We start from the raw sequence: 24,318 nt of genomic DNA on the forward strand, positions 1-24,318 counted from the left end.
CAGAAGGACAGCAATGGCAATAGTTACTTCCGCATTGACAGTGTGGCTTCTGCAGCTGACCATGCTACAAGGTGACTGATGGAGTTGGGGAAGAGCTTGGGGAACAGTTACTCCAAGGTTTCATTTCTTTAAAAAATTAAAAGTTGTGTGGGGTCCTGGGAAATCATGCCTTCTCTGTGCCCATATTTTTCCAGGTACAGTCCCAGATTTACAGAAGCTATATGATTTGATCCTGAAATGTCCCACTTTTCCTTAGGACGTCTGTTCTTCCCAACTTAGATAGTTCCAGGGTAAAGCCATAACATTAAAAGAGCTAAAGTCCTGATGAGCCCAGGTTTAAATGTAGTTCTAAATACATCCCCTAAGAACCATGTTTCAGAATGAACTCGTGGCACAATTGTCAAAGGTGTTAATTTTTCAACCAATTGGGAAAAGATTGGCTGCATTCACAGACAATCATCTGTCAGGTTATTAAGCTGACATATGCACATGATGCCTTTTGCCCACCCCACATAGTCTATTTGCTCCTCCCCTACTTTAATAACGCAAGTTGTTATTAAAGTAGGAAGCATATAAGGAATCTTCATGTTTCATGTTTTGTCCAAACCAGTGAACTATGGTTACCAAATTCAGAACTAGCCAGGCAATTAAACCGCTATCAACCCACTTTTTTATAACCTGGTTTGTTTAAAAGTGATTAACCATACTAACCTGGTTCTCAGAACATGGGACAATAGAGTTAACTAGAGGCTTCTTGTTTTGAGTATGGCATGCCCAAAGAGAGGAGTGAAGGGGCTCTGTTCACAAGCAAAGAATTTGTGCATACCTTGGCTTGTTGAATAGAGACATGTTTGTCTGAAGTGGGCCAGTGTAAACAAGTTCCCTTCCCCCTCGTTCATACATACAATCCTACACTGTGTCTTTCTTCTATAATGACTCTTACCTGGGGTATCTTCTTTCTTTATTTTCCTCAGGTGCTACAAGCTCAAAAGCAGGTAAGAGTCGTTCAATACATTGGAAGGAGTTTTTCACAAGAATCTCTGTGGAGGAAACTAAAGAAAATGCCTCCTAAAAACCAGAGGTCTTGTAATCCAACATCCTCACCTTAGACAGGATTCTCCTTAATATGTCACATTGATATGAGGAAGATGAACCCACAATAAGCTGATGTTGCCACACCACAAGTAAAAAGTAGAGCAAACAAGGCGTCGCATTCTAGATGTGATTGCATGGTCTTCAGTAAGAATTGGTTTTAGGTGTCCAACTTCCTTAAGACATGGTGCCAAGCTGCACACTGTAATGCCAGGGTGGAGGAAATATTCAGTCCTCGAGATTCTCCTCAGTTCATGCCCCCTCCAAAGGCCACACTGCTTTCCCCATGTCACCCACCCTCACTAGCCAGCCATTCATACTGCCTGCTTGGAATGTGTCCTTCAACTGTGCTGCTACCTTTTTCTTATCTGGATGGAGATGTCAGTGAGGGGATGCAGAAGCCTCTGGACTTTTGCGTGGCTGGAATGTGCTCTACTTTACAAAGGTAACAGTCTCAATTCCTTTGCCCACTAAGCTGTGGAAGAAAGGCCCACCCATCAAGCATCTCACATGAAGAATCTTAAAATGACTCTTGCCATCTTACTCTCTGACCCATGGAAACCAAAAACCCCAAGGTTTTACATGGTTCTACTTCTAGCTATGGTGATGGAAGACGTATGGGAGAAAGGGATGCCAAAACTGAGAGCTAAGAGTCCAGGGCTCATGGATTCCACTACCACGTATATGAGTAAGGATGGATGAGAATAATAATTTGGTTCACATTTAAAGGTAATTAAAGGCCTAGTTTGCACTTTCTCAAGCAGTAAGCAGTATATGTGAAGCAAAATACAACTATACTTCAAACTTCACCCTTTTCCTAATTTTGCACTGCAGAAATTAAACTGCTGTAAACGTGCTAAGAAATAAAAAAGTCGATTTCATTTAGCAGATGAAATGCCCATTAAACCCAGGAGAATCAATGACAAGAAATATGGTTTTATAATCTGCAAAAAACCTACTTGTAAATTAATTTTGTTTCCTCGTGTTTTCCACCTCTTCTGCTACATTACTTCCATTATGTGTGTGCTGCAAACCGTAATGGCAAATCCTCTTATTTCCTCTTCTACAGAGAGTGGGCAACCGATAAATGCTCCAAAAATAGTTGGGGGCCAACCAGCCTCTGATGGCTCATGGCCCTGGCAAGTCAGCATTTCGCTGTTTTCTTATCCTATTTGTGGAGGCTCCCTCATAGCTGAGCAGTGGGTCCTGACAGCAGCTCACTGCTTCTTCTATGGGTGAGTATCATACAGTATGTATTGCTTTGCAGCCATTATAAAGCTTCACTATACAAGGCCAGACTAATTTCAGCTGCCTACCAGTCAGCTTCCTGGTGTCTTAGGGCTCTGCTGCATTTAAAACACTATCATACCACTTTAAACAGCCATGGCTTCCCCACAGAAACCTGGGGACTGTAGCTTGCTGAGAGCTGTTAAGAAAGTCCTGCTCCTCACACAGAACTACAGTTCTCAGAATGGTTTCAAAATCCACCCTTCTTCCCAGGGAATTGAACTCTTGGAATTGTAGCTCTTTGTGAAGTATACAGTTAGGTTGAGCCACAGGAAATCAAATGTCAGCTAAATCTTTTGCCCTTGTATTCACAGACTGGGGCCCACGTTCCAATACAATGTCCTCCTAGGTGCCCATCAGCTCTCAAACCTCTCTGATAATGCCGTATCATCTGCTGCAGAACAGATTATCCTCCATCCTGACTACAATGGCAGCATTGACCACACAGCAGATATTGCTTTAATCAAGCTGAAGTCGCCTGTGAGCTTCACTGACTGCATCCTCCCCATCCGCCTGCCAGAGTCCTCTACACGCTTCTCTTCAGAAGAAAACTGCTGGGTAACTGGATGGGGAGATATTCAAACTGGAGGTGAGGGGTTTTCTTCGTAGCACCTTTTCAGACTCTGTGACTCATCCAAATGAACACTTCCGGGGCGTGGCATTGGGGGGAGGGTCCACAGGGGTGGTTGCTCTGGGCACAAAATTGTTAGGGACACAACATTTCAACATCCCACGCTGCCTCAATACATCTGTGCGCTTCCGTCACTGGGCTCTGTTGAAAACAGTTTCTCCATGCAAACCAGGAAGTGACCTCTCCAGAGAACAGAACAACTCTTCTTTTCTTATCTCTGTTGCTGTGATCACCTGGGCGACGCGGATGCCGTTAGGTGGTTAAATGCACGTGCGTACTCCATCCATTTCCCTCACAAAAGTAACATAGGAAAATGCATACCAGAATGAAATTTGCACTACAATGCTGGTGAATCTTCATGAGGATTTTAAAAAAAGAATTGAAAAATGAACATTCTCCCCCACCCCCGGGCCAATCCTACCATTAGGCAGAGTGATACAGGCGACTCAGGTGGTATGGATTGTGGAGCAGTCAGAACTGTAGGCATCATGTGATCTGCCTGCGCTCTCAAACTAGCCCGGTGCCCTCAAGTGCAGTGGAGGATTCTGTCCCACTGCCTGTGTTAAAGAAAACACCAGTATTGTTCGTGGAATCTCAGAGGGAGGGAATTTGGTATTTTGCCTCAGACAGCAAAATGTATTGGGCTGCACCTAGGTTTCCCTAGAAATAAATATGGGAGGAGAAGTTGTCCCAAAGTGTGGCAGCTACATATCTACAGTGTGCTCAGTGCTAAATTTTTGTCCTACTGAATGCCTCTGCATTCCATGAACACTTTCCCTTTCTCTATCTTCTAGTGTCTTTACCTGCCCCACAAACTCTCCAGCAAGTGAAGGTGCCGCTCATAAGCCGAGAAGCCTGCAATGATCTCTTAAACAGTGTCTCAGAGAAGGGCTTAAGAAAGGATCCTGTCAAGCAGGATATGATCTGTGCTGGTTACCCAGAAGGTGGGAAAGATTCCTGCCAGGTAGGTTGCTCCATGACCTGTTCTTCATACAGCCATCAGAGAAGGTAGACAAAGGCAGGCTCTGGCGTGATGGCATTATAAAAAGAAAAATACCTTATATCTTTATGAAGAGAATTTTACAAGAGATTCTGCCTGAGCACTAGGAAAAATTTCCTGATCAAGAGCTGTTCAACAGTGGAACAGACCCCCTTTGAAGGTGGTGGACTCTCCTTCCTCAGAGGTTTTTAAGCAGAGGTTGGATGGCCATCTGCCAAGAATGCTTTAGCGGAGATTCCTGCATTACTGCGGATTGGACTAGATGACTCTTGGGGTCCCTTCCAACTCCACAATTCTATAAATCTACAATTTGGAATGATCGCGTTGTGTGAACATAGCCCTTAGCCATTTCTTCTTAATTTTGGTCTACCATTGGGAGATGGCACCTTGCAGCTTTTCAGATTCACCTATTTCCCCAAGAGTTCTTGTTGTTTTGTTTAAAAATATTTCTGTGCTGCTTGTTTTAGCAATAAAACCTAAAAATATAAAAGCTTCATATAACCAAAACCAAGAATAATGCAGATTCGAAAGAATAAAAAAATACTTCCTCTGTTTAAAATATGTATAGCACACCTTTCTTTAAAAAAAAAAAAAAAGTTTCCCATACATGTCAACTCAGAAACAAGTCCTCTTCTGTTTGGTGGGGTTAGTCTCAGGCCCCTGACCATGAGTCATACTAGCTGTAATTGTTAGGATATAGAGACCAACAGCATCAGGTTCCCCATCTCCTATTGTTGTTGTTGTTGTTGTTTAGTCGTTTAGTCGTGTCCAACTCTTTGTGACCCCATGGACCAGAGCATTATAAACCTTATTTCAGCCCCCTTGGCTGATCAGTATTTGGAATCTGTTGCTAGAGTTTTCCACCATGGATTCCATGTTTTCTCCCATCTCTTTCTCCACAGGGTGATTCTGAAGGACCTTTGTTTGCCCCAATGAGTCCTGTTCACTTCAACGAGACTTAGTTCCAAGTCAATGGGTAAAGGGTTGCAGCCTTGGTCATTTAACTGTATGGCTTGGGGCTCAAATGTTGAAACTCAGTAAAATCCACATAAATTTGTATCTGAGATTAAAGCCATCAGTTCTAAAGGGAAATAAGTTTACTTATATTGTTTTTGAAAGATGGACACCACACATATCATCACAGATGATGCTTTCCCCCCTTGTCTCACACACAGACCTGAATGCCTCTTTTAAGATGGCCCAAGTCATCTACAATTGTTAGAGTTAGTTGCGTTGGTGATGTTGAATTGAATAATCCTTATTAATTTTTTCAATAGTCTTTCAAACCCTACAAAGTAGAGCAATATTTCTACCCCGAGTGTTACAGGTGCAGTCGAAGGGGGCCAAGGCTGACAGGGTCACAGGTTAGTACCTGCCGGAGGCAAATGAAGATTTATATCGGATGCTGGGAACTTGTTGTACTCCAGATGTTTCTGGAATACAACTTCCACCATCCCTGACCATGAGCCGTGCTGGCTGAAGCTGTTGGCAGGTGGAGCTCAGAGGCATCTGGAGGGCCACCAGTTCCCCATCCCTGGTTATAAACCTCATTCCAGCTCCCTCATCTAATCGGTATTCCTAATCAGAGTGCTCATTGCCGTGTTCACCACAGATCCTGTACCATCTCCCATCTCTTTTTCCACAGGGTGACTCCGGGGGACCCTTAGTTTGCCAGCTCAAAGAAGGTTGGATGCAGGCTGGGATTGTGAGCTGGGGAAGGGGCTGTGGCCAACCCTCCCGCCCAGGTGTCTACATTTCAGTACCTTTCTATGCCAACTGGATCCAAGAGAGAATACAGGGTAGAAATGGGGGTGGTGGGGAAATTGGTGGGCTACCCAATGTTGTGACATTCACCTCGGTGGCGTTTGTACTGGCCCATTTGTGAGAAACCAGTCTGCTGGCTTCCAGTCTGCCCACCAATTGTATGGAATATTTTTTCTCTTTTTTTAGTTTTAGTTTTTATTTATACTTTGCAAATTTATACATTTCATTAGTTTTACAATCAATTTAACATTCTCCATTTGAGCTCGTTTTCTCCTCTAAATATATAATTTTCAAACAAAATAAACAGCAGATGAATGGATATGTTCACAGCTGCTATATTCACAACAAACATGATTACATTAGAGTATATGTTTGAGTTTTATTATTAATAGTATGCAGGATAATCTTTGACTTCCTTCCCCCTGCCTTCTGCGGTTCCTTAAATTATTTTTTTAATATCTTCTGCATATCCAAATTCATTTAACTTGCTCATTTAATTATTGACTGCAAATATATACTCTTATATAACTGCAGGTTATTACAATAATCCAATATTGTTTTTATCTGTTTACAATTTATCTGTAAATATTCAATAAACCATTTCCTTTCTTTTATAAAAAGTTTGTTATCTTGATTTCTTATTCTTCTGGTAAGTTTCACCATTTCTGCATATTCCAAAAGTTTTTGTATCCATTCTTCCTTTGTTGGGACTTCTGCTTCTTTACACTTTGGCGCAAGTAGCATTCTTCCTGCTGTAGTAGCATACATAAATAAATTTCTATACAATTTAGGTAGTTCTGTCCCTATAATTCCCAAAAGAAAAGCTTCTGGGTTTTTTTTAATAAAAGTTATTTTGAACATCCTTTTCAATTCATTGTATGGAATATCGTGAGTTAGGCTGCTGGTTGGACTCATTTAAATCACCACATGTAGTATGGATTCAGGGATGCTTACCTTTACTTCTATTTAATCTCAGCATGTCTACCTTATCACATTTCAACTGTTTTGTAAACATCTGATAGTGGATTAACCAACCAGCAACCAGCCCAGACATCTGTACTGAGCAGCTACATGGTAGAAGAGAGAGAGAGAGCAAAGGCTTTGTTAACGCTTTCTCCCCAAGTAAGGGGGTGTGACCTAGCTAAACCTGACTGGACAGTTTACTCTATGGTCTTAACCCCTTCATGCATGTTCGTTAAGCATGTTGGTTATATGAGGCTGATTTATCCCACAATAACAATTCTGGGAGGCAAATTAGGCTGGGAGAGTGTGACTGGCTCAAGGTCACCCAGCGAGCTTCATGGCTGAGTGGGAGTTTGAACTCTGGTCTCCTAGGTCCTAGTCCAACACGCTAACCACAACACCTCACTGTTACACCCAAAGTGCCCTGGAATTGTCACTTGGAGAAAAAGCAGAGACTTTTTTCATCCATGCTCTTCATTTGCAAGCTATGATACTTCAGACTTTTACAGTGATACTGAAAGTGATGCTCTAATGTCTAATGTTTTATTTTTTATTAAATTGACATTTTTAAATGACACGAAAACAAGTGGTGAATAGATTCATCACCTGGAACATAATGAACTATAAATTGAAAATTTTCAGCTCACTCAAGTCTTTTATTTGCAATAGTTTGGATACAATAAGATTGATGATTTTAAAATCATCAATAAATTGTTATAGAATGCTTGCAATCGTTTTACAGATTTTATTCTTTGTATGATTACTTTTTTCCCCTCTTTTAAGATTAGTATGTTGTCATATTAAGTGGGAACAATGTTCCCTATTCCTTGCTCTGATCCAAAGGAACGCCTCAACCTTGATCAGAATAGTAATAGAATGAAATCTCTTACCATTGACAAAAAATATAGTTGATGGAGCCATTATTCTTTACAGCAATCTTCAGAAACTATTTGGAGCTATGATGCTTTTGTGATGGCATAGCTAAGCAACGGTATTATCATTGAGAAAGCAGCAAAGCCCTGTGTAAATTGAACTGAGTTCCTGGATAAAAGAATAGAAATATATGAAACATTTGTGTAACAAATAAATAATTATGGCTTATTATGACAGAACAGCAATACCACCAAACAATTTTGAGAAAGATAAGATTTTTTAAAAATGAAGACTGTCCATTTTGAGTTGAAAAATGCTGGGGGGGGGTGTTAAGATGATATTGAAAAGAAGAAGAAAAAGAACTACAGTATGTTCAAAAAATTTCTGATTTCAAGGATAGCCAACACTGTGCCTTCCAGATATTGTTGGAATAAAACTTCCATCAGCTTCTACAGCAACATGAATAGTCAGGCATAATGGAAATTACAGTCCAGTTACATCAGCCCTCCTGTTTTATTGCAGATGACAGCCAGGAACCTTCTAGAGACAGAAGGTGGAAGAACTCAACCACAGACTGAGCCCTTTACATAAAGCAGAGGCAAATTTAGGTTGCACTGGGCACAGAGCCTTGGGGGCGCTGCAGGGAATGCTGTAACTATGATGTAGAATGAAAGGCAAGAGGCCAGGGGCCACCACATTTTGGCATTGTACAGGGCACCACTAAAATGTAAGACCCCCCAAGGTCCTCCACTGCATAAAGGGCAACATCAAAATTGTGATGGGGATATTTCTTGGCCACCAGGCAGTCTGTACACCACAATCCCCTCCCTGTATAAAACAGGGACTGCTTTGGAAAGTCAGTCAAAAATCCATCTTTATCTGAACCCCTGCCTGAAAAAGCAGCTGTCAAAACACTAGAATTCCCTTTCCTTGAGCTGCAAATTTCCAGCAGAGATCAGGAGGTCTTGGAATTTCCTCAGCTGCTGAACTATATTGAATTATGTTAGCAGCGGCTATTTGAGAAGTGCAATTTCAAGAACCATATGCATTCATCCGAGTCTGTAAGCGGCATGCTGCTTACCTGGTAAGTACGGTCCTGTACCACAGCCAAAAACAAACAGTCCCTGCCCATAGACTTGTCATCTTGCCAGAAGCTCAACACAAAGGAAGAGGGAATGACGAACAGGAAATACACGATATGTGGGACTCTGGAGGTGATATGGGGAATTCAACGAGGTGCCCTCCATATGCTATTAAACTACAGCTTCTCTTGCTATTGGCTGTGGCACATCAGGGCTGAAGAACAAAAGCTTCTAATAGGCACCATGTTAGCTCCTCCTGTAATGTTGCCTTAGGCTGTCAGTACAGCAAAGGCATGTACAGAACTGGTGCACCAGATTCTTCTTCTTTCTTCTTCTTCTTCTTCTTCTTCTTCTTCTTCTTCTTCTTCTATTAATTTTATTATTTATTAAATTTGCATACCACCCTTCATCCAAAGATCTCAGGGCACATCACAGCATAAAAACACAAAATAGAAACATAAAGTGCTTAATAAAAACAAGAACAAAACCAAAGTAAAACCATAATTAAAAGGACATCACATGTTAATCATCTCAAGGCCTGGTTGAAGGGGAATGTTTTTGCCTGGTGCCTCACTGTGGGTAGTGGGTGTGAGTGGTTTGTGCCCATCCATTGCATTATTAACATTAAACCTGTTAAATAGAAGGCCTGACATGGCTTACAATGATGGATGACCGAGTGTGTACGGTTACCAACCACACTGGAACTTTATTTGTTTGGCCATCGATGGCTACACGTAATGCTTTGAATACAACCAATAGTTGCCGTCGAATGATACTATAACAATGGAATAAATGGAAGTAAAAGAACAAAAGCAAATGAAATAAATTCCTCCTATCGGTATTCACTGCAGTAGGTGTGGCAGCGATACTGACATGCAAATCTTTATAGCTGGTGCTGGATTCTATAAAACTATGTAGAGCTTTGGAATGAGGAAACAGCCCAGATAGTTGATGCAACTGCCTCACAAGTGCCCTCTCCTTAGGGGATAAAGTTGGTTGAGTTTGCATTTTAATGCAAACCTACGTAATTCATGCTTCCAAAACTATGTGCAAATGAAAACACAACTATCCTTTGAAATCCTCCTAATTTTGTGCTGCAGCTATCCAAACAAATAATGCATACATTAGGAGGAAGTGTGATTAAAAGCAGATATATTAGTGAAAATGACATGCAAAAATATATTACATTACTACTACTACTAATAATAATAATAATAATAATAATAATATTTTTATTTATACCCCGCCCATCTTGCTGGGTTTCCCCAGCCACTCTGGGAGGCTTGCAAAAATTAAGTAGAATTGCATACAAAATTGCAAAAATGCACATTAATATGTTAACTATTTTTTGTGATTGCAGGGGATCTACTTTGAGCATGACTAACGTGATCACACCCAATATCTTGCCCAGTTATGGCTTCTGTGGATTGCTCTAACTATTTCCTTCTCTATGGTCTGTTTTGCATCTCATGCTGCATGCAGTCACACCCTTTTTTATTTAAAAAAATCAAAATATTTTGTTTATTGTTGTTCAAACCAGGAAACTAATGTGTTTGTTTGGAGTGACTACTACATAATGCCACATGATAAAATAACACATCTGGTATATTTATAAAGGGTGATTTCTCCTTCCCTATAAAACTAGCCAACATTCCTAGAATACAGAGTCTTTTCCACCCGGCTATGAAGGAACCAGGTAGGAATGGCAAGACTAGGACAGGATGTTTGTATGTTTGAAATGCACAGGCAATGTTGTTTGAAGTGGCCAAAGTGGATATTGTATAGGAGATCTATGTATCTCCCTGTGGAATTTCCTCCTACATTGATTTCCCAAATCCAAACCCCATCCACTTGCAGCTACAATTAGCTGCAGAGGGCGAACATAAAGGCACCATTTAGGTTGCATAGCAAAATCCCATTATGGATGGCTGAAAGATCTTGTCCCTGACAACCCTGAAATTATTAGTCATGAGGGCATGTGACTGGTACCATTGGTACCCCTCTCCTCCATGAATTTGTCCAGCCCTGTTTTAAAGCCACCCATGTTGGTGGCCATCACTGTCTTCTGCAGGAGCAAGTTTCATGGTTTAACTATGAAGGAGCCCTTTCTTTTTTTTCTGTCCTGAAAAAAAACGTAGAGAGACTCTCAGGAACCAAAAGAGGAGGAAATGCACAGAAGCACCACCCTTTCCCCTTGATTTGGAACATTATATAGCACAGTATATTGAGATCAAAGTTCAGCATTTACTAGCATTCGTTGGAAAAGAACCATCTGAAAGATACTTCAGAGAAGGACTGCAGAATCAGAAGTGAGTGGAGTATGTTGTTTTGCCCTCCTTACTGGTATTGTGGCTGCTGCAACTAATTGTGCTAAAAGGTGATGGATTGGTGAATGGGAATCAATCCCTCAATTCCCCCCCCCCCCTTTCAGGGGTGTAAAAAGGAGACGTGTTTAAAGAGTGACTGTTCTAGACTGTCACTATTTTGCGGGGCAGGGGGATTCAATGACATAACCAGCAAAATCAGGTTGTGTGTAACAAACCCACTTCCTAGCAAAATTAGATATTTTTGTGATGAGAGTGAAGAGAAATGCACTAGGAATTGCAGGAGAATATCTGCTCAGCACAGTAACAGCAAACCTTCCTGCCGAAAAATTAGGATGAATGCTCCATAAACAGGTTGCCTGTAAGGGAAAATTGTTTGTGGCAAGTGTTTAAAAAGAGGAAATTATGCCCCAAATAGTAAGAATTCAGAATTTTATAAGAATTTAGAAGAAAAAAATTGGGATCATAATAATGAAAATATAATTCTCGTAGGAGACTTTAATGGTGTGAACTCTATAGACTTGGACAGAAAAGAAAGAAATAGGGTTATGAACGGTCGGAAGTTACCTTCTTCCAATTTCCAATTCTCAGAATCCCAAAAATTGGGAGGTAGAATAGATAATATTTTGGTTTCCAAGAAAATAATATTAAGACCAAGTAAAGCAGAAATTTTGCCCAGAGTAATGTCAGACCATAACCCGACAATGATGGAAGTAACACAGAAGAAGGAGTACATGAAAAGGTGGAGACTAAATGAGAGTATCCTGAATGATGATGACGTAGTTTAAAAAGCCAAAGATGCGTTAGAAGAATTTTTTCAAATTAATAACAAACAAGGGATGCACATTAATATAATTTGGGGTGCCAGTAAGGCATATATGAAGGGGTTCTGCATCCAACAATCTGCTATGAAAAAGAAAAAAAGAGATCAAAACTTCAACCTAATGCTTAAAGAAATAAGACAGAATGTAAAAGAATTGGCAAAAAATCCTAAGAACGAGGAAGCCCAAGTGAGGATTAGGATACAGTGGTACCTCGGGATACATACACTTCAGGTTACAGACGCTTCAGGTTACAGACTCCGCTAACCCAGAAACAGTGCTTCAGGTTAAAAACTTTGCTTCAGGATGAGAACAGAAATCATGCAGCAGCAGCGTGGCGGCAATGGGAGGCCCCATTAGCTAAACAAATTGCAACTACTAAAAGTTGTCCAGATAGTATATCTATAATGTTTCACCATTTATAATTAGTCTAGCCTTTTGGGAGTTATAATTTGCTTTTATACCATGACATATTTTCTTGCCTATATTCATCATTTCCAATGTTTTCTGCATAAATACCCACGAAGCATTATAAAAGGCTTTCTCTGCGTTCACCAGAATCAGTGCTGCCTTCTTGTCTGGTCTCATTTCTAAGTATTCTATTGTATCTGTTACCAGTCTTATGTTATTATAAATTTGTCTTCCCAGTAGGAAGCCTGACTGACCTTTATTTATTATTCTTGCCAATATCTTTTTCAATCTGTTAGCTAGAATTTTTGCAAATAATTTATAGTCTGAGTTTAGAAGGGAGATTGGTCTATAATTTTTAATTTCCTCTAAACTGGATCCATGTTTCGGTATTAATGTAATTAGGGCCTCTTGCCATGATTCTGGCACTTGATCTCCTTCTAAAATTTTGTTTTTATTTCTTCTAACACTGGTTATATTTTCTCTTCCAATTTTTTATAATACATTATAGATATACTATCTGGACAACTTTTAGTAGTTGCAATTCCTTCTTTTATTTCACTTTAGTATTTCTAAGGGAACAAGACACGGCTGTCCTCTTTCACCTCTCCTCTTTATCATAGTTTTGGAAGTATATTTGAAAGCAGTAAGAGAAGACTAATATAGAAGGAATAAAATTTGGTCATAGGACTTATAAGGTTAGAGCCTTCACAGACAACCTAATAATCACAACAGAAAACCCACTAGAGAGTATTGCAGCAGCAGTGGCGTAGCATGGGGGGTGCAGGGGGGCTGGCCGCACTGGGCGCAACATCTGGGGGTTAGGGTTAGGGGGCGCAAATCCACAGGTTAGGGGGTGTAAATTACTTGCCTTGCCCCGGGTGCTGACAACCCACGCTACGCCACTGTGCAGCAGCATTGGGAAAAACAAAGGAATTTGGACAACTATCAGCATTCAAAATTAATAAAGAAAAAACAAAACTCTTGGTAAAAAACGTTTTCAGAACTCTCGGCCGCTGAACGTTTTGGAAGCTGAACACCGAAAACCCAGTAGTGAATGCTTCCATTTTTGAACACTTCCGAACAGCTTCAGAGGCGAATTTCTCCATTTTCCCTGTTGAACTTGCTGACAGCCCTTTGATCCTCAATTTTCGAACGTTTCGGACTTCCAGAAGAGATTAGGTTCAAAAACCGAGAGTCCACTGTATCCTTTCTAAAGTTACCTTGGCAGCTGGGTGCTATGCTTCTGTGTGTGAAATTGGGCAATGGAAAAGTCAGTGCTATTCTGTTAACCTAGTATTTTTCTCTCTCTAGTAGATTAAAAGAGGCAAGGGGGGGAGTGCCCCTCTGTTTTTGAGGTTATTTGTTTGTTCATTTCTCCTCCCATCTTCCTTGGAGGTGGAGATTGCATGAACAGGATTTACTGGTGGTCTCCCTCCAAAACCCCTTAGCTTCTCCAAAGTTTCTGCATTATGCACTTCCTTTAGAACATGCCTTAGGGTATTCTGAGCAGAGGTAGCTGGTGCTGATTGTAATGATAGAGTGGAAGTCAGGGTGAAGACCAACACTAGATGGAGCAAGATCCTGTGACAGGCAGGGCCAAATAATTCTAGTTTTGTTCCCATCACCCTCCCTGCTGAGTTCTGCAAGGGCAACACTGAGTCTAGGCACTTCCAGCCACTGGACTGGCTATTAAGTAGGAAGGCCAGCAGGTGGGGGCTGGCTGAGGCTGGTGGAAGAATGTTCCATTGGCCCTCAAGAGCCATCATCCACTGGTTCAGGGGTGTCATAATACTATACCACAGGCAGAATGGTGTTTTCCCCCTGATATTGAAAGAAACACACGATTCTTCAGTGTGAAACTGGGTGTCTCAACTTGGGTGTGAAACTAAGCACTTATACACACCCACATGCAGGGAGTGCTTTGGTCAGGAAGCAAAGGTCCTGGCCCAGGTTCTGAGAAGGTGGCATGCCCAGCTCCCTCCGTCAAGCTAAGGAACAGTTTTGTGCGTGCAGAAATGAAGAGAAGAAGCAGTTTTGGAGAGATGCAAAAGCAACAAGAGGGAGATCTGGGAAGACACCTTGGTGGGGCCAATATCTCCCTAAAGGGAGGTGGAAGACCTGCTGGAAGGGGGAAGTGTACTATGCTCAGCTTGTATATCTGTAAATAAGCTAAATATTACAATATTACAGACTTGGGGGTTCTGTGTTGCTTCTCCAATTCAATGAAGGAAGCATTATACTTTCACCCTTGATACTGTATTTGATCCTAGAAGACATCCAGACCGAAATAAAACGTCAGTTATCCAGAACCGACTGGTGCTCAACCACTCAGAGGACACTTCAGAAGAGGGACAGCCATGGCAACTGTGTCTTTCACGCTGGCTGTGTGGCTTCTGCAGCTGACCATAATACAAGGTGACTTATAGGGTTTGGGAAATGCAGAAATTCCCTCCATGTAGCCTTCGCTTTGGGGCATAGCTGTCAACCGTCCCTTATTTGGCGGGAAACTCCCTTATCCCAGCGCCGTGTCCCGCTGCTGTCCCTTACTGATGATGTCCCTTAAATTTCCCGGGTTTCATGCTCGCCCGACTTGGGAAGGAAGCTTGGGGTCCTCTGCCGTGAGAGAGAGCGCACACACAAGCTGCCGTGTCTCCGTCTCTCCCTTTTCCCCCTCAGGGGCACGTCGTGAGGAGACGGGTGGCAGCGGGCGGGCAGGCAGCCCCTCTCTTGCGACATTTCTGCCACACTGCCAGGGGAAGCCGAAGGCGGCAGCAGTGACTGAGGAGGCAGCCTGAGGGAGGAGGAAGGGGAGGGGATGGGGAGGGACGCAGAAGGGCGGCACTTCAGCAGCCACCGCGGCGCCGTAAGCACCTCATGCCAGGCTCGCAGGTGGCGTGGGCGAGAGTCTCTCTCCCTCCCCCCCTCTCTCTTGGGTGGGGAAGGGCCGATGGAACTCCTCGCGCCAGGACGACAGCAGCCCCGATGTGCTGCTTAGCATACCCTCTAACCAGTGCGGCATCTTAATGTAGTTATTTCCCCCTCTGCATCCCTTTCATAACTCTATTTTTATAAATCATTTGTCCATCCATAGTTTAAATTTTTACTACAAGTTTTCTGTCAATCCTACCAATGTATGTAACTCTTTACAATAGCTTTTCAAGTAAATTATAAACTTTCCCCATTCTTTATAAAAGAGGTCCTCTTCCTCGTTTCTAATTCTGCCTGTAAGCTTTGCCATCTGGGCGTCATTCATTAGTTCTGTCTGCCACTCTTCTTTGGTTGGAGTTGTAGACCCTTAGGATCATCTAGTCCAACCCCCTGCAAAACACAGTCAGTCGCAGCAAAAGCAGCATGGCTCCATCAGTGGCTGATTTATGTACAAGCGAAGCAAAATCCCTTATTTTGGCTGCTGGTCCCTTATTTTCAAGGCTGCTGGTCCCTTATTTTCAAATCTGTTAAGTTGACAGCTATGTTAAGGGGACAAGAAGGGGAATCTGGAGCGATAAAAATATTTTAAATAAAAAGCTTGCCACTACATTTCTTCCTTGTAGTTCAAAGCAGCTTCTGTAGGGGATCTCACATTAACTACATCTTAACCTCAGCAAGGTTGATGCATCTTGCACCTTTAAGCCGTGCAATACAAAGGTGAGAAACTATCAAATCAGCATTTCTCCTTCACACAAAATCACAAAAAATTGTTGTTGCTTTGAGGAGGAAAGGAAACCACATGCTCAGCATAACACAGAATTCTTATTTCTAAGAGCAAAAGATTTTGAGAGTCAAGTCTATCTGGCTTCATCATGTGTCCCTCATTCTAAACTGAAAGAGTGGAGGGGCAAACTTGCCCTCTACTAAACTTAGAGGGAAGAATTATGCTAGGAGCTTTCTCTTGTACCCCTGCTGCTGCTAAGTAGCGGCATCTAAAAGCTCTGAGAGCCTTTGCTCTATTGCAGCCCTAGGGAATGCACCCCCGTTCACATTGCCTGCCAATACTGAATACGCACCACACCTGAACTGCCCACATCTCCTCACAACTCCTTCAAGCCCCACCCCATAGTCACCTTCTCCAAGGAGCCATGGCACTTTCAGGGGGCATTTTTTAGGGGGTGGGCCCCCTCAATTTTCAAAGGGTGTTCAGCTCTGTTCCCTGGTTCCATACAACATTGCGTGTGTGACGTCAGGATGTTACGTCAAGTCCCCACAATCCTCTTTAGATGTTTGTGCCTCTGCCCCAGCCCATTTCCTTACAAGATATATATCTTGTGCAGACACATTAACGTGAAAACATAATGTTGTTGTTATTGTTGTTGATGTTGTTGTTGTTGTTATTTCTTACCTGAAGTACCTTCTCTGCTTTTTCGTTTTCCTCAGGTGCTGCCAACTCAACAGCAGGTAAGAGCAATTCGATATATTGGAAGCATTTCTGTGCAGAAGTTTCACCCAACTTCCTTAAGACATTCAGCCAAGCCACAGACAGGGATGGGCAAGCTAGTCAGTCCTCAAGGCTCTCCCCATTTCATGTACCTTCCAAAGCACACATCTCTCTCCAGCCAGGCTCCACGTTGTCCTTGAGTAGTTCTGTCTGCTTGGAAAGCATCCTTGAACCGTATTGGTGCCTCTTCCTTGCCAGAAAGTGTGGCTGGGTGGGAAATTTGATTCAATTCACATTTAAAGATGAACCTACCTGGTTAGCATTTTCTGAAACAACACATGAACTTAAACACAGCTCTCCTTGCAAATTCTCCCTTCTCCAGAATTCGCAGTGCAGTTCTCCAGTCAGGTAATATGCAGGAAAACGCATATGCTAGCGTAAAGTGTGAATAAATGCATGTGTTAGCAATGACATACAAAGATGTATTATAGTAGGGAAAATATCTTTGCAAAATGTTTACATTAGGGGAGATTGTACAAAAATGCTGGTGAATTTTCATTAAAGCCTTTGCGGGGGGGATGCAGAGTTGTGTGCAGCTGAACTTAGACGACTGGAAGAAACTGAAATTGATAAATTTGCCCATCTCTGTCTGTGACTAACTAAGGGCACTTCTTATGCTAAAATGGAAAATTAAAAATCCAACTGAGTTTTCAGAAATAATTCAAAAATTCAAGATTTAGCAATCAGAAACACACACAAAAACATAGCCCTATGATTAGGGGAAAGAGATTTTTAAGTGTTCCATGCTCTCAAGATTTACATTTAGCTTTTATTGGTATATTCTAGAGAATATTGGTTTATCAGATAAAACTTTTGTTCGCTGTTCACTTCATCAGTAATTTTTTCAAAGTTCTTATCACTTACATGGGAATTAAGGCCAAAGTACAGGAGGTGTTAATTGGGACCCCAGTGTGGCAGGGAAGGGCACTCTAACTAAGCCTTCCCCCCTCAACTTTGGTTCTGCAGGGTAACCTCTCCTCCATACAGAGGAGGGCCTGATCCTGACCATGGCTGTGGTGAGGCTAAATGGTTTAAGTTCCGAAATGCACACATCAAGGTCCCAATCCAGATCTAGGAGCCCACATTGGAAATCTGTGAACAAAAGATCTTGCACTCAATGGCAAACCACATACTTAACACCACGTGTAGCTGGGTCCTTGGTCTCATTGAAGAAAATGAGACTTACTTGTGATAAACATGCACAGCATTGGGCCACATGTTCCGAGGAGAAATTATTGGGCAATAAATGTTGTGTTAAGAAACAGTAAGTCAGTTTTACTTACCAGATGAAATGCTCACTAAATCTATCAAAATTGATAACTGGAAATCTTGTTTTGAAGATTAAAAACAGATTAAAAGAGCTCCAACATGGCTGTGCTGCAAACCATAACAGCAAGTCCTCTCATTTTCTCCTCATCCTTCACAGGGTGTGGGCAACCAATAAACTCTCCACGAATTGTTGGTGGCCAACCAGCCTCAAATGGGTCGTGGCCCTGGCAGGTCAGCATTTTACGGAACCTTTATCCTATTTGTGGAGGATCCCTCATAGCCGAGCAATGGGTGCTCTCAGCAGCTCACTGCTTCTACAACAGGTGAGTATCTGATGGGTATTGCTGTGCAGCCGTTATCAAGCGTCACCTAAAAGATGGCTCAAGGGCAGGCTAATATCCTCTGCCTGCCTGTCAGCTACCTGGTGTCTCAGGTGTACAATACATTCAAAGTAGAACCATGTCACTTTAAACAGTCATGGCTTCCCCCCCCAAAAAAAACCCTGGGGACCATAGTATGTTACAGGTGCTCAGAGTTGTTAAGAGACTCCTGTTCCCCACACAGAGCTACATTTCTCAGAATGATTTCAGAATCCATCCCTCTTCCCAGGGAATTGAGCTCTTGGAATTATAGTTCTTTGGGGAGTCCAGGGTTAGGGTGACAAGCAGAAACTCAAAAGTCAGCATTGACAGATCCATCTGTTTGTTTGTTTGTTTGTTTGTTTGTTTTGTCCTTCTATTCACAGAATGGGGTCCATGTTCCAATACAATGTCCTCCTAGGTGCCTATCAACTCTCACACGTCTCAGATAATGCAGTGATATCTGACGTGGAGCAGATTATCCCCCACCCTGACTACAATGGCCCGGATGCCTCCAGTGGAGATATTGCTTTAATTAAGCTGAAGTCCCCTGTGAAGTTCACCAACTACATCCTCCCCATCTGCCTGCCAGAGTCCTCTACACAGTTCCCTTTGAACGAATACTGCTGGGTGACCGGATGGGGAAATATTCAATATGGAGGTGAGGGGTGTTCTTCAAAAGGCTCATTCAGACTCTGGGGCTCATCCTGATTCATCCCAAAACTTTTGCAGACGCGAGCAGTATTGAAAGTGGAACCCATTGAAACTGCCCCAAGACCTTCACGAGCACAAATCCTCAGGAATGCACAATAAAAATGCTATCTGGAAGGCCCCAGTTATAGTCCTTCTTGAACATTCAGTCTGATTTGGTTATGTGGCAGCTCCAAGGGTTTAGGTATAAGCAATTTTTGTGCATGCAAAAAAAATTGTGCACCTGGAACTGAACCCCTGTGCAAGATGTGATCATACTGCACTTGGAATCCGCAAACATTTAGGTACGTGCTTGAATCCCTCCCACAAAATGCTGACACTCTGGAGGCAAATTCAGTACAAATGGGAGAGAAATTTGATTCTGTTTTCATTTAAGACAAACCTACCTAAATTTCACTTTCTCCAAACCATACCCAAATGAAAATATTGTCACTCTTTGAATTTTGCCATGCAGTTCTGCAGCCAAGTAATGTGTACAAAAATGCTGGGGTAAAGTCTGTATAAAAATGCATGGGTTAATGAAAATGCATGCATACCGTATATTAGGAGAAAATTGAACTGGGGTGCGCCTGGATTTTCATGAGGATTTCTTTTTTAAAAACGCAATTTTTAAAATTTCCCAAGGTCCAACTCTACCATTAGACAGAGTGCTAGCAAGCGCTAAGAGATGTGAAACAGCCATGCTATCTGACTTTCATTCCAAAGCTCGCTACCCTTAGGTGTAGTGGAAGCCCAGCCGACTCACCGGTGAGGCAGCACCCCTGCAAGTGCCCCACAGACTCCACCACTGGCAGAGAAGCAGTGGCAGGGGTAGTGACAGCTTCCAATGAGATCTGATGAGACCTCACCCAAACCTGCCATTGCTGTTGTTACCCAGGTAACAGAGGATTTGGCAGGGGGTGTCAGCAGCATTGGCACGTTCCGGTTTTCCCTCAGGAGCCAAATTGGGACATGCCACCCCTGAATGAAATATGATTTCCCACTGCGCATGTTAAAGAAAGCACCAGTATGGCCGTCTTCTGCACATGCCATGCTCTGAGGTGTGGTGAGTGCACACCCACCATGCACTCACTGCTAAAAGTCTGTGTGTCTGAATGCACTTGAATTATTCTGCCTCTGCTTTCCATGGCCGCTTTCCATTTCTCTCTCTCTCTCTTCCAGTGTCTTTGCCAGATCCACGAACCCTCCAGGAAGTCGAGGTGCCACTCATAAGCCGAGAAGACTGCAATATTCTCTATAACAGTCGCCCAGTGCTAGGCCTGGGCAGGGATCCTGTCAAGCAGGATATGATCTGTGCTGGTTACCCAGAAGGTGGGAAAGATGCCTGCCAGGTAGGTTGTTCCATGACCTGTTCTTCATACAGCCATTGCAGGTGGTAGACAAAGGCAGGCTCTGGCGTGGTGGCATTTGAAAATCTCTTATGTCATTATCTATGAACTTACATTGTGTGAATATAGTACTTAGGGCATTGCTTACTAATTTGGCTCTAGCTAGGGAGATGATACCTGACAATTTTTCAGATTCTCCCATTTTTCAAAGTGTTATTGCTTTTGTTTCATCTTAAATATTGTGATGCTGCTTCTTTGGGCAATACCCCAAATATTGCAGGTGCCAGAGGCTGGCAGAATCTATTATTATTATTATTATTATTATTATTATTATTATTATTATTATTTATACCCCACCCTTCGGGTTCAAAAACTGGGCTCAGGGCGGCTAACAACAAATTTAAAACACTTAATTATAAAAGCAGCATAAATACAGTATAAAAACATGAATAACAATAAAATTCAAAAATAAAAAATCAGTTAGATAATCCCCAGGACTAGCTGGCTGAATGGGTCCTACTTGGGCCAGGGGAGAATTAGCTGTGGGGTCTCAGAGCGGGTGATCTTCATAAAACACTAAAACTATCTTGTCCATTCATCATTCATGCCTGAGGTGATAAAGATTTATTATTATTTTTTATTCAATTTTACAATTAACATTTACATTCAAACCAAAATCGTAATCATAAACTTATAGTAGTCCCTGAATCCTTGGACTTACTTCCCTCCATGGGTTCCATTGTTAATCTTTTTTGACTGCATAGTAATGTTCTCTGTTTTTCCTTAAAATCTCATTGTTACCATAATTCTTGTTACATTACAAGTGTTGTTAAAATCCTCCCTTTACAGTGTTCTCCCAGGTAACTTATAAATTCCCCCCATTCTTTATTGGATTTATTGCCTTGTTGATTTCTGCTCTTCCCTGTCATTTTTGCCATTTCGGCAAAAAAAGATAAAGATTTAAACCAGACATTGGGAACTCGTCCACACTTCTGCTTGTCCAAGAGGTTTTCCGCTTGTCCCATGATTTCTAGGCATGAGCGGTTTTTTGTCTGTCCTGCCATGTTCCCTGGGAAAACCCACTGTTTACCGCTAACATCAATCCACAGAAAAAATCAATGGACATCCATTCCAATAATAATAATTAAAAAAAATTATTTATACCCTGCCCTTCCCGGTTTAAAAACCGGGCTCATGGTGGCTAACAGCAGATATAAAACATTGATTAAAATGAGACTTAAAAACAGCATAAAACAGCATAAAATACAACATAAAATGCAGCATCAATATCAATAACATTCAAAAATTCAGGGGTCATGGGGGGGGCCCAGTCAGTAGACATCAAATGATCACCAGGGCTAACTGGCCAAGTTGGTCCTACTAGGACCAGCAAGGAGACCAGGGAAGAATTTAAATGTGGGGTCCCAGAAAGGATTTCTTCATAGAAGAGGAAAGGGGAAAGGGAATAGAGGATCAGGCTTATTCAAATTGAAGGCCAGGCGGAATAGCTCTGTCTTACAGGCCCTGTGGAAGAAGATCAAGTCCTGCAGGGCCCTAGTCTTGTGGGACAGAGCATTCCACCAGGTCAGAGCCATCACTGAAAAAGCCCTGGCCCTGGTGGAGGATAGTCTGGCTTCCTTAGGGCCCTGGACCTTTAACCTATTGTTATTCATGGTCCTTAGGGTCCTCTGCAGGACATACCAGTAGAGGTGGTCCCGTAAGTACGAGGGTCCTAATCTGCATAGGGCTTTAAAGGTCAAAACCAGCACCTTAAACCTGACCCTATACACCACCAGGAGCCAGTGCACTGGGTGAATATGCTCCCATGGCAAGGACCCTGTGAGGAGCCTCACTGCAGCATTCTGCACCCGCTGGAGTTTCTGGGACAGTTTCAAGGGCAGCCTCACAGAGCGAGTTACAGTAGTCAAGCCTGGAGGTGACCGTCGCATGGATCACTGTGCCCAGGTCGGAGTGGGAAATATAAGGGACCAACTGCTTGATACGGCGAAGATGGGAAAATTTCACCTTGGCTGTTGCTGCAACCTGCGCCTCCATGGAAAGGGAGGCGTCAAGGAATACACCCAAACTCTTAACAAAAGGCACTGGCACTAATTGAGCCACTGCAAGAGAAGGGAGTTGGTCCCCCAACCCCATGCCATCCCGACCCAGTCAGAGGACCTCTGTCTTTGAAGGATTTACCGTATTTTTCGCTCCATAAGACGCACCAGACCACAGGACGCACCTAGTTTTTGGAGGAGGAAAACAAGAAAAATAATATTCTGAATCTTGAAAGCCAGAACAGCAAGAGGGATCGCTGCGCAGCGAAAGCAGCAATCCCTCTTGTTGTTCTGGCTTCTGGGGTAGCTGCGCAGACTGCATTCGCTCCATAAGACGCACACACATTTCCCCTCACTTTTTAGGAGTGAAAAAGTGAGTCTTATAGAGCAAAAAATACGGTAATTTCAGTTGGCTCCCACGAAGCCATCCAGACACAGCTTCCAAGCATCTGGTCAATGTGTCCAGGGTCGAGTTGGGGTGGCCGTCCATCAGCAGATAGAGCTGGGTGTCATCAGCATATTGGTGAAACCCAGCCCAAAGCTCTGGACAATCTGGGGAAGGGGGCGCATAAAGATGTTTTTAAAAGCGTTTACCAATTCAGTGGTAAACAGCAGGTTTTCCTGGGCAAGAGCGGCGGGACAAGCCTAGTTTGTGGATGAGCCTAGATATTGCTCAGCTACAATTCCCAACACCCCTTACCATGGGCTGGAACTGTTGGGAGGTGGAGTCCCCCATCCCTGATTATCGCACTGATTCCAGCTGCTTCACCCAATCAAGATTCAGAGTCTGATATCAGAGTGTTCAGCGTAGATCCTCTGCAATCTCCCTTCTCTTTCTCCACAGGGTGACTCTGGAGGACCTTTGGTTTGCCAGCTTGAAGGAGTTTGGACCCAGGCTGGGGTTGTAAGTTGGGGAGATGGCTGTGCTGAAAGAAACCACCCTGGTGTCTACACTCTAGTGCCTTTCTATGCCAACTGGATCCAAGACAAGATGAGTAACGGAAATGGAAGTGGCGGCAAAAGCGACCAACTACAAAACGCCCGTGTTGTGACATTCACTTTGGTATCTCTTCTGCTAGCCCTTCTGTGAAAAACCAATCTATTGGCTTTCCGTCTTACCTATAATTGCCTGGGATATTTAGGCTGCTGGAGGACTCTGTTTAAATCACCACATGCAGTAGATCCAGGGAAACCTACCCCTACTTCTCTCTGATTAATACAGGCATTAGCCTTGTCACATTTCACTTCCTTTCTAACCATTTGTCATAGCTTAAACATTTATTATTAAATGTTGATCCCACCTTCCCTCAATGGAGCTGAAGATGACATACATGGCTCTCCTCCTCCCCATTTTTATCCTCACAACAACCCTGTGAGGTAGGTTCAGCTGAAAGCGTATGACTGGCACAAGGTCACCAACAGGCTGACTGGAAATTTGAACCCTGGTCTCCTAGATTCTAGTCCAACACTCTAACCATAACACCTTACTGTTACACCCAAAGAACCCCCAGGATTGTCACCTGGAAAAGAAGCTGAGAATTTTCCATCCATGGACAGCAGTTGGAAGCTATGATATTTCAGACTTTTACACTGATACTGAAAGTGATGATTTAATGTCCACAATTCCTTTTTATTTATTTTAAGTGGTGCCTGTCGTTCCATTCTTAAAAGAAAATTAATGTTTTTAATTGACATTTTTAAATGAAGTGGACACAAGTGATGGATAAATTCAGCCCCTGGGAGAAGACATAATAAATTATGAACTCTGATGGTGTTCCCTGCTTGGCAGGGGGTTGGACTCGATGGCCCTTGTGGTCTCTTCCAACTCTATGATTCTATGATTCTATGATTCTATGAACTTTAAATTGAATTTCTTCAGTCACTTGATCTTTTATTTGTGATGCTTCAGAGTTT

The 24,318-nt window shown here is 42.6% G+C and overlaps 2 protein-coding genes across 7 annotated transcripts; both read left to right on the top strand.

The window, feature by feature from the left end:
- The first annotated feature begins 1,826 nt into the window (after positions 1-1,826).
- On the top strand, positions 1,827-6,201 carry LOC310663478 (serine protease 27-like). Its single transcript, XM_083411344.1, has 4 exons — positions 1,827-2,327; positions 2,694-2,968; positions 3,805-3,974; positions 5,656-6,201. Exons 1-4 carry the CDS (start codon positions 1,987-1,989, stop codon positions 5,893-5,895), a joined length of 1,026 nt encoding a protein of 341 aa, XP_083267470.1. The 5' UTR covers positions 1,827-1,986; the 3' UTR covers positions 5,896-6,201.
- A 4,750-nt stretch (positions 6,202-10,951) lies between these two features.
- LOC310663485 (serine protease 27-like) lies at positions 10,952-23,661 on the top strand. 6 transcript variants are annotated; one of them, XM_083411366.1, is made up of 7 exons: positions 10,952-11,001; positions 14,519-14,663; positions 16,620-16,640; positions 18,107-18,272; positions 18,695-18,969; positions 20,181-20,350; positions 23,249-23,661. In XM_083411366.1, exons 2-7 carry the CDS (start codon positions 14,606-14,608, stop codon positions 23,492-23,494), a joined length of 936 nt encoding a protein of 311 aa, XP_083267492.1. In that variant the 5' UTR covers positions 10,952-11,001; positions 14,519-14,605; the 3' UTR covers positions 23,495-23,661. The 6 variants fall into 6 exon arrangements, with proteins under 6 accessions (XP_083267492.1, XP_083267495.1, XP_083267490.1 ...); XM_083411369.1 differs by having other exon boundaries at positions 10,970-11,001; positions 14,522-14,663; XM_083411364.1 differs by having other exon boundaries at positions 10,973-11,080.
- Positions 23,662-24,318: the final 657 nt, after the last annotated feature.

This window comes from Podarcis tiliguerta (genome assembly GCF_965153285.1).
Source record: "Podarcis tiliguerta genome assembly, chromosome: 13".
Classification (NCBI taxonomy): Eukaryota; Metazoa; Chordata; class Lepidosauria; order Squamata; family Lacertidae; genus Podarcis; species Podarcis tiliguerta.